The sequence below is a fragment of the Pyrus communis genome, chromosome 8 (assembly GCF_963583255.1).
Source record: "Pyrus communis chromosome 8, drPyrComm1.1, whole genome shotgun sequence".
NCBI classification, from domain to species: Eukaryota; Viridiplantae; Streptophyta; class Magnoliopsida; order Rosales; family Rosaceae; genus Pyrus; species Pyrus communis.
In genome coordinates, this window is record NC_084810.1 from 8,990,630 (window position 1) to 9,001,174 (window position 10,545).

At 36.9% G+C, this 10,545-nt stretch overlaps 1 protein-coding gene across 1 annotated transcript; it reads left to right on the forward strand.

Annotated features, from left to right (window-relative positions):
• The first annotated feature begins 1,288 nt into the window (after positions 1 to 1,288).
• Positions 1,289 to 4,537, forward strand: LOC137742428 (uncharacterized). Its single transcript, XM_068482290.1, has 5 exons — positions 1,289 to 1,505; positions 1,597 to 2,208; positions 2,300 to 2,440; positions 2,536 to 2,696; positions 4,022 to 4,537. Exons 1-5 carry the CDS (start codon positions 1,438 to 1,440, stop codon positions 4,192 to 4,194), a joined length of 1,155 nt encoding a protein of 384 aa, XP_068338391.1. The 5' UTR covers positions 1,289 to 1,437; the 3' UTR covers positions 4,195 to 4,537.
• The last annotated feature ends 6,008 nt before the right edge of the window (positions 4,538 to 10,545 follow it).

Below are 10,545 nucleotides of genomic sequence, written 5' to 3' on the forward strand. Positions count from 1 at the left end.
GCATTCATGCATTGTTATCAATAATGATTTGATATTTGGCTATATAATCTCATGACACTTAATTTAGTATTGTCAATTTACTGTGGTAAAGTTATGTTCCTACTAAGCTGTTGAAGCTCATCCCTCTATTATTATGCAGGTTCATGAAATAAACATTCAAAAGGGTAGGCAAGATGAGATTGGATTAGATGTGAGAATAAAAAGTTTATTCATCTATTTATTATAAAATTGTAAAGAATTCCTTATTTGTTTAAGAATTATGAGTTATTTTTATAAGAATAATTTATTTTTCAGTCCGTTCAATTTTCTTTTATTTATTTAGTTTTTAACTTATACTCCAGATTTGGGTTCGATTTCTTCCACCGACCCTGGGTTTGGAGCGTGATGGCTATCTTTCATTTGCTTCTTAGTTTAAAGATAATATTTGAAAAGTATTTGGGTTTCTAGATAATAACATAATTAACATTGAATTTATATTTATACAAAACACAATATGAATATTACAGTCATTAGTTTGATATTGCATCAAACGTCCGACTAATTTAGTTAATACTATTTGATGACTATTTATTCTATCCGACTGAAATAGTCAGTACAGTTTAAGTTGCCAAATAGTTCTACAAATAAAAAGCAAATACAATTGCCACTTATTGTTACGGTATAGTAGTATCTCTCTTTACTGTAAATGAGAAGTTTTATATTTGATTCTCGTCAAAATTGAATTTAAATCCCATTATTACTAACTTATTGTTAACCCACTCCTTTACAACTTAACATAGATAAAGGAAAAAAAAAAACAATTGGGCCACCACCTGAAAAAAGGTAAAGAAATTTCGTTGCAAATCATCATTTTAGATTCGGACCGAATATTTCTTCGCTTCCTGGCGACGAAAAATAGTGGTGAATCTAGTGATCATAATAACAGAAGGGAATCCTAATGCACCAAATTAAGGAATCTATGATATTAAAATTTGATTAAATGGTTACAGACAAGAACTATTTTAAAAATTATAATAACTTCAGATATTAAATTAAATTTCGATGCTACGAATTCCTGATTTGGTGAATTAGAATAAAGGGATCTGGAGGGCCTCTTTCCCATAATATAACAATCAAGATCTGGATCCTCTCTGAGGTAAACCTTCGAGATACTGCTGAACGAGAAACACGGGACGTTGGATTTCAATCAAACGGTTACAAATATAAAGTCTTTTTTAAAATTATAATAATTCTAACCGTTGAATTAAAATCCAACCTCCCGTCTTTGTCGCTCAGCAGGATCCGAGGGTTTGCCTCGGAGAGGATCCAGTTCCTAACAATCATAAGCAGCGACCCAACTGGTTCGAGCGCTTTTTTCTCACCCCCTGCAAAGTGAAGAAAAAGTGGTGTGAGCCACCGTCAACTCCTCGTCTTTCTCCCCCTGAATCCACTTTTACCATGACTGAGTTGCAGTTACAGAGTGTGTCTGGCTCCGAGTTGGAGTTACCGGAATCGTCCAGGGGAAGGTACGTCTCTCGATCAAACTCTCTGATTCTCTTGTTTCAACTTTAAAGCTTAGACCTGTAAACTTATGGGTTTTCTTGTATTTCCACCCAGCACAAAGAAAAAGCATAAAAACAATCAGGAGGTGCTTTTGTGCTGGAGTTTTCCCCACCATGGCTGGTACAAGCTCAACGTCGACGGAAGTTACCGCTCGGGGTGTATAGCAGGCGGCGGCGTGATCAGAAATCAAGACGGAGAATGGCTGACTGGGTTTGCTGAAAATCTGGGAACGGGCAAGAAACCCATTGAGGCTGAGGTCTGGGCATTGTACAGAGGCCTGGAGCTTGCCTGGAATTATGGGTGGTACCCAATTGAGGTGGAAACCGACTCAGCCATGGCGGTGACGCTTGTGTTCAGCCCGGTTCAGTTGTACCCGAAACACCCTCAGTTTAATTTGATTCATAAGTCCCTGAATCAGATTAGGAATAGCGAAAATCTGATTAGGAATTGCCTGAATCTACTTAACCAAATCCAAAACTACTCCCTGCAGCATGTGTACCGGCAAAAAAACAGCGTGGCTGATTTTTTGGCCAATTTTGGGCTGACATTGGGGTTGGGTTGCCATTATTTCGATGCTCCGCCGCCTGGCTGCGAGGCGGTTCTGGTCCAGGATATCTGTAGGGTGGCTAAGCCCAGGTCTCTTCTTCCCACAGTTATAGAATTCAGGTTTGTTGCGGGTTGCATACTTATGTTTTTAGTTTCTGTTGTGTGGTATTTGATGTTACGGTGGCATGTTATTGTTGCTTTGAGTTTGTAGAGGAGTAAAGAAATTGGAGGAACTGGATATTCACAAGGATGATGCTGCATCTTTGACATTCACATGGAAAATTGACAACTTCTCTCAGTTAAATGCCGTCAAGCATTACTCTGGTGTCTTCGTCGTCGGTTGTTTTGAATGGTATTTTATTGTCTCGTACCATCCACAAGCTTAAAATTTTTCTTTTTGCATTGTTATATTTAGGGTTTTCCACTTGTCTTGGTTGGTTCTATCAGGCGAATCCTTATGTATCCGAGGGGGAAGAACGGCGTAGGCTCCTTGTCGGTCTATCTGGATGTTACTGGTTCTTCAACATTACCAAAAGGGTGGGCTAGATATGCGCAATTCAGCTTGAGTGTCGTCAATCAACTTCAAAGCAGCAAGTCGATAACAAAGGGTACTTTGTTGTTATGTTCCTGTTGCTTATTTCACATGCATCCTTGTTTTTGTCTTTTGCCATGTTAGTTTGTAAATTTTAGGGTATAGGTAATTTATCGAAGGCAACTAGTTGTTGCTGTATCCTGTCATGGAGGTTTTTTGTTTTGTTTTTTTTTTTTTTTTTTTTTTGTCTCACGCTTACTTTCCATGCCCGACTGCCTTCTTGACATTTTATTGAACTTTACTATGCGAGATACTGAAAGTAGATAAACGAAAGGCAATATGCAAATTTGTATCTCTGGTTCAAAAGATTAATTAGGTTTAGAACGGAAGTAGAATGCTAACAATACGTTTCACCATATGGAGATCTCCTTTGAAGAAAATCATAGAACTTGCGGAATATGTAATTGTTCAATAATATGTTTGCTTTATTCCGGGTCGCCTTTTAGGAAACATTCAAATGGTAATTTCTCCGGGCCCTGAAGACATGGTGTAACTGAAGGTTGAGATGCTGGATATCTATCTTCTACCAAAGATGGGGTCTTGTTTTTATGGCTGTATATTGGGGATGCTAACTGTTTGCCAGTGCATCTTGCATGGCAAAACATACCTTATCTGCAGTACGGTTGATAGTTTACCTGCTATTAATTAGTATATTAGATCACATGGGCACAGTAATACAACTTTTCATGTCTAAAAAGGTGATTACCGTTGAAAGCATAACCTTTCAAATTTTGCTTTAAGTTATGGCAATTGAATACCTTCTGTTTAGTAAATACTCGCGTGATAAAACTATTTAGTTTAAGGTAAGGATTGTTAGATTTTCATCCTTGTAGAATATGATTTTTTTTTTTTCCATCGAAATCAAGTTTTACAATGAGTTTTGACTTTGGTCCTTTGTTTAGGTACATTACTATGTGTTACTAAATCAATATTGAATCTAACACCCCGATTTGGGTAGTCTGGCCTCAAATGTTAGCTAAAGGCGGGGCGAGCAATTCTGTTGTGTGCCTGGGTTTGCTATGCGCAACGTTCTTTTTATGGGCAATCTGTGTGTTTGTTAAGCAGTTGATATAAGTAGCTAAAATAGATAGTTAATTTCTGGACCTTCAAATCTCTTTCTTTGGTCGGGATTGAAACGATTGAAATTGGATTGTTTTGATCTTGAGTCTTACGTTTGTTGACTGTGGAAGTCTTTTATTCCTGGATCAAATGATCTAGGACTGTTTGTTTCCGCTAGTTATTTTAAGTACTCTGCATAATGAGCTACCTGTTATTTTTATTTCTATATTAGAAATTGTTGTGCTTGTATTGTTTGTGATCATGAATATTTGGACTTTGCAGATACTGGACACGTGTTCACTAAACATGAAAGCGAAAGGGGCTTCGCCTCTTTAATTCCTCTAAGGGAGTTTTACGACCACCGTGAAGGATATCTTGTGAATGACATATGTATCATTGAGGCAAAGCTTGCAGTCCATAAGTCTGAAATTAAGCTTTTCGGAGCCCTCAGATAAAACCATTAAGGAGCAGCAGATTAGCCCACAAGTTCTGAAGAGTTGCCTACCGTTGGATGCACCAAGTTCCGAGCAGGTTTGCACCGAGCCTACTGATAGCCCTGCTAACCCTCCCGTACTCAAAGAACTCGGAGGATGATGTGCCGTCCCACCATCCGGTGATCTAGGTTACGGTAGGGGCTAACCTTATTTTAGGATTATTGACGTGCTCGTCAAGCTTGTCTATGTAGGATATTCAAAGTTGTATTATAAATTAGGAGTTTGCATAAAAAAACAACTAAATTAGGTCATCGTAACCTTTTATATTATGATTGGATGGAGGAAATACATTTCCAATTTTATCTAGTGTGTGCGTTAGGCTAAGCCATATACAATTGCACAGCAGTGATTTGATATTGAACTTGTATTCATCGAAGTTAAACATAACACCTCACATTTATAAGTTGAGAGCAATATGATTGCAACAGCTTATTCGGGCCCCAAAATGGTAGCGTCGACTCCACTTGCACCCCAACCTTCACTACTGTTAGGAATTTATACAAATATAAGATAAAGAATTTGATATAGGGCATACTTTGTAGAATTAACGAATTCTGGATCTCCATCTCCTTCTTACGAACCACGAAGGAGAGCGTCATCCAAGGGAGGATTTGGTTGCATCTATCTCTGTTAGATTGCCTATATACCTTGTCCCCATGCACAAGGATCAAACCACCGTCATTCTTAGTAGCCTCCAAATCCTAGGGCCAAGGTGATAACCTAGAGGCTAAACTAAAAGAGAGAAATATTACTAAGAGCTCTAAAGCTAAGAGAATTGTTTTTGTTGGTGTCATCTCCTTTTCCAAAGCCCTCTTTATATAGTGGCTAGGTGGGAAGAGAGAAAGGGAAATGGTCAATGTGGGACAAATACCACATATCAATAACACACCCTATACTGGGTGTATAAATCCTACATCTCCCACTCACCCACATAGGGTGTTGGAATCATCTCAATTAGCTCATCTAATTCTCATCCATTATAATTTACCTCCTCATACAGGATATGGGGCGCGCGACCTTGCGAGAATGAACGTACACATCCATGATTGCTGTCATTAAGCTCTCACCAAACTTAACAAGAGTGCATCACTCGAAAGTTCATTGCTTTATACCCCAAACAGTTCGTCATACACCAAACTTGACATTCTTTATCCCTCATTACGATATAAAAAGAAATGTCATGTTCCACAAATATCATGTATCCATGTCTTACGTTTGACAACTAATATCAAATAGACGCTGGCCAGCTAATGAATCACATGACATAGTGTAGTCTTTAAACTATCTTCCCTAAGCTCTCATGTTAGTCTAATTTGGTTTAACTGCTTGCCTAGACACGCCTCTTGGGACAATTACTAACTTGATCGTCTAAGATAAACGTGTTAAAGTAGCGATCATCAAACCTTCTCTTTTTGACATAGACTTTAGTTCAAAGGGTATAAGGGTAGGATCACATAGATCTAGTGGCTCACACAGTGACTTGAAGCAGGGATCAATTCGTCGTTCTCACTGTTGGCCATAACTAGCACATACAGTATGAATTGTATGCTATGGTGTACTCTCAATTTAATGAGTGTGTCACATGTCCGTTGGACATACACCATATGAATCTTAGTTTAAGCACTACACAAATGCTTAACTTGAGCATCTAGCCTAGTCACCCCTGTCGGCGCCTACCTAGTTACTCACTTCCAGCTTGACAAGCTTTAACATCGATTTCAAATGGAAAAATCTCCATGTTCGACCTTTGCTAGGTCTCATCTTAGACACTTCTAAGACAACATATACATATATCTAGGGTATGTTTTGTACGTGAAATCATACATATGTCTGGTCTTGCACTCAAATGCGTTTCAGACATATATGTCTCATCTTGCTCATTACCTCAACGCTAGGGCAAATCGTTTCAAGTGAGTGAAACTGATTCTAGCTTGGTGACACTCGAAAAAAAAATGTGCATCATAACGTTCTTTGAAAAAATTAATTCTAATGAGTCTCTTGTAGCTTTTATACTTAGGAGTGTGACATATTACCATTATCGCTAGGGCTACATCTTTGAGACTCCTCACCTTGTGCAATTGCAAGTAATCATGAACAAATTTGGGTTCCCTCCAACTTAGGGACTTCTTTTGCATAGATCAGAGCAGGTTCACATAAAATCTCTCTTGTTTATGCAAAATACCTCCAAAATAATTCCATAAGGAGCATCTATGTTTTTCAAAAGTAGGTGGGTGATAGGAGCATATTTAGGCGACTTAGTTAGCTTGTTTTCGTACATTTATGTTGTTAGTTCGTAGTTATTTTAGTAGTTTAAGCTATTTTCGTGTGTTTTTAGGTTCATATGGCTAAGGAAGCAAAAAGGTGCATTTTGGAGCATTTTGGAGCAAAATTGGGCTTGGAATGGATAACATATGCTTGGAGCAAAAGGAATGGACGAAATTGAAGACCTAAAGGTGTTAGGATTCCTAATCTAAGAAGGATTCCTAATCAAAGAAGGATTCCTAGTCAAAGAAGGTTTCCAACTTGAAGTAGGAAAGTTAAGCCAAGGTTTCCTATTTTTGTTTAACCTTTCCTAATCCTAAATATCCCTAAGTTCCAGCAACTTTGAAGGTATCTTATGCATTTTAGGACACAAACCAAAGATTCCTTGCACTATCCTAGTCTATGTCGAACCTTTCTTACCCTTTTCTTCCAAAATCTGCCATATAACTTCTTTCCCTTTTATTCTAGTCAATGCCGCAACTTTCCTTCCCTTTTCCATTAGAATTCTGATTTGTTACCCTTTTTCCTTGAGGATTTGGAGCTAAAAACCTTCCCAAATTAATTACTTATTGCCTTAACCTTTCTCCCTCTATATATACATAATCTGCCGCACTTATGGGAGATTCTAGACATCCATACACATCCATACGAATTTTCTCTCATTCTCCCCATTCATTCAGCCATCATCCACCCCCTACCACCATCCAACCTATCCACCCATCACCATAATTCATACACAAACACCCTTGTGCTGCAACAAAGAAGGAGAAAGAAGAGACGAGAAGCCTTGGACGTTTTGGCCATTCAAACTTGGATTGTTGGAGCGTTTCTAGGTGTATTCAATCTTTGTTTTCAATGTTTAATTTATATTCTCTTTGTTTTGTTGTAAACATGAGGAACTAATTTTGTTTTGGCTAGGGGAGACTTTGAAACCATGATTATATTTGCAATATGAATTGATTAATTCCAGTTGTGATTTCATAAATTGTGAATGCAATTTATTTAACCGTTTGATGGATAACTTATTCTTGTTTGTTGATTAAGGGTGCACACTTAGTTAGCACGCATGACTTTGGGGCTAGAATATAAGAGAGTTTCACATAATCGTTACAAACTTATATTCACAAGTAGTTAAGGTTGTTTTCACAATCATGTTAAGTAAATTCCTAGCATGAGTATCATGATGTCATAGTTACAAGTGCTTTGTCAATACTTATGATTTTCATAGAACGTAATGATCTTTGATTGTATCTCTATTATGATGTCATGTAGGGGACTTTTGAAGAATGCTTTGGGTTGTCGTATGATGTCATCCAATCCAATAACTTAAGGAAAATCTGAGGGTTAATTAGTGATGTCACGGTTAATCTGGGGTGTTGAGGTTCATGGTTTATCGAAAAGCAACTAGAAATCAATTTGTATGCAAGTGTGTCATGTGTGGAGAAGGACCCTCTAGCTAGCTAATCACCCATCCATATACCCAAATTCGTTCATAACTTTGTCTAGTTTAGTTTCTGTTTTGTTTTAATTCAAATTCGTCAAAACCAAAACCCCCCCTTTGTTTTAAGTGTCTATTAGGCTAGAATCTGAGTTATTGTGTGTTTTTAAGTGTTTTGAGTCAAAACTAATTCAATTTTCGTCCAAAGTAAGTCTTAGAGTCTAGTTTGAGTCTATTTGGTTGTTTTGTATTGTTTTGAGTCTTTTGAGTTTGCTTTGAGTCATATAAGTTTAGTTAAGAGTCTTTGAGTTCATTTAAGTGTTTTTAAGCATATTTTTGTATCTTTGAGTCAGTTTTCATTAGATTAGCAATCCCTCCTAATCCCCGGCCTAGAACGATCCCTACTTATATCTATACTACAATTGTCAAAAAGAGGGTTTAATTTGTGTGCTATTATTTATCACATCAGTGGGTTCTTTCAATTCCATATAAGGTAAATGCAAGTATATTTTCATCACTCTATTGAGAAAATATTTCAACCATGAGTAAACATGGAATTACTTGTACCTTGAACAATCATTTTTTCCATGAAGGATCTTATGTCAACCTTATGATGATATAAGAACCAAAATGATGTTTTATGGACATCAAAAATCCTTTTACTGTTCGAAGTTTAGCAATGACTTATGATTTCTTCAAAATGGCTTGGTTTGGACAATCATCCACTTCTCGGATAGACTACGCATCAACGCTTTGTGAATAGCGAGCGTACACCATTTTATCACAAGGACTGATGAGTTTATATATAAACATCTCCAAAAATGGTATTTATATTATTTCTTATCCACACACGTGGTTCATACATGCCGCCTTACAATTGGCACACGTATGATTTCTCTTATCGTCTAGATGCACATTTTAAGACAATGGTTAACACTATTCCTCATTTCATATTCTAGGAAGCTTTGATGTAGAATCACACGACACTCTATCTCTTCTAAGATGTCTTGAGTTTCAGTATAGCTCAAATGGCAACCATAGAGCTTCTATACGTTAATCTTTAGCAAATCAACTAAGAAGCATCTAAGAGTATCACTAAAACTTCTCTAGCATGTCAAAAATGCTTTGTGTCTCACACCACAATTATGGAGACAATCTATTTTTCAATAAAGACATCAAATGTCAGCAATTATGGAAAGACAAGAACACCTTGGGCTCTAAGTCTTAAAGTACAACAACAACGGCTAGAAAGACTTCCAAATGTCAACACAAATAAGGACACTTGTCTAGAATCCAATAATGTGTGAACCCAATTCTCTTTTTGGATTGAAAATTGTTCACTTAGGTTAGGTCATGGAAAAAAATGAGTCACGTCTGACCCCACCTTGGGAAGACATCTCATACTTTCCATCTCTTATTGAAAAATCATTTCTTTTATGAAAAGAAAAATTTTCAATTTCGCTTGTTAATGAAAGATTTGTCTGTGAGGACCATCTCTTTTAGTCATTTAACAAAGCAGAGTAACATTCATCACCATCTAGGGAGAATGTCTTTAAGACCTAATAGCCTTTTCACGATGTGCTAGGATCCTAAGTTCAACAATCCACAAATACCAACCACTTTACTGGTTCAACTACTAAGTGGGATTATGAACCTTCTAAGACCACTCTTATTTTTAATAAGTTTCAATTCACATTCTTTATGACTTTTATCAAAAGTCACTCAATTTATTGATTGTATCATATTCACAACCTATATTGTTTTGTGAAAACTTTGATCCTCTCACATAACTGCAATGGTACAATTCCATTAGCTGTACTCCCACTATTGTTTAGTACATTTTCTTCTGTTGTACTTCCCTAAGGTGGAAGATTCCTTGTAGTTTAGCAGTACACTTCCCTTAGTTACACTCCCACTAAACTTACAACCCCTTAAACTTACAACCCCTTGTACTTAAGCTAGCATTCTAGCTTAGAGATTGCTTCTAGACTAGTGGTACCCTTCCATTTATTAGTACTCCCACTAGGCCTAGTAACCTACTTCTTGGAAAATCTTTAAAGTCTAGTGGTACACTTCCATTAGTTGTACTCCCACTAAACGTACAATCTTTTAGCGACATTAGGTAAGGATATATATATATATTTATTTTTTCCACCTTCGCTTAAAGATTGGAAGATCTTTCCAATGTGAAGAACAAGTTTATAGTCAATTCTATTGCAATTTAAATGTCACAAGAAATTAGTCAACCCTTAAGTCTATATCCTAGACAACCGTCTCACCATATGTGAAAACTGATGTAAGCTAATTGAAAATTCAAAGTCGTTACTTTGCTCATTCAATTGCTTTAGGGTTTTAGGGACTAATTGTTTCAAACAACATCTCCCACTAGGTTGGAAGTGTTCAACTGTGCCTACACCACCTTAAATGGTGTGTGGCAATGCCCAAAATTTCCGAAAATTCCTTTCCAAGTGATTGGAATCCTACTCACAATTTCATGGTTTTCCAAGAAGAGTATAATAGACTCTATTCTTTTGATATACATATAAAGCTGTAATTAAACCAAGGTTTTATGACAATGTACAATTAAAGAATAATTGCCCTTGAGTAGTAGG

Excerpts from the sequence above, each read along its gene's own strand:
- LOC137742428 (XM_068482290.1), top strand. The coding sequence starts at position 1,438 with ATGACTGAGTTGCAGTTACAGAGTGTGTCTGGCTCCGAGTTGGAGTTA. Across the intron at positions 1,506-1,596 it reads CCGGAATCGTCCAGGGGAAG|CACAAAGAAAAAGCATAAAA; the intron begins GTACGTCTCTCG and ends ATTTCCACCCAG. Across the intron at positions 2,209-2,299 it reads CCCACAGTTATAGAATTCAG|AGGAGTAAAGAAATTGGAGG; the intron begins GTTTGTTGCGGG and ends TTGAGTTTGTAG.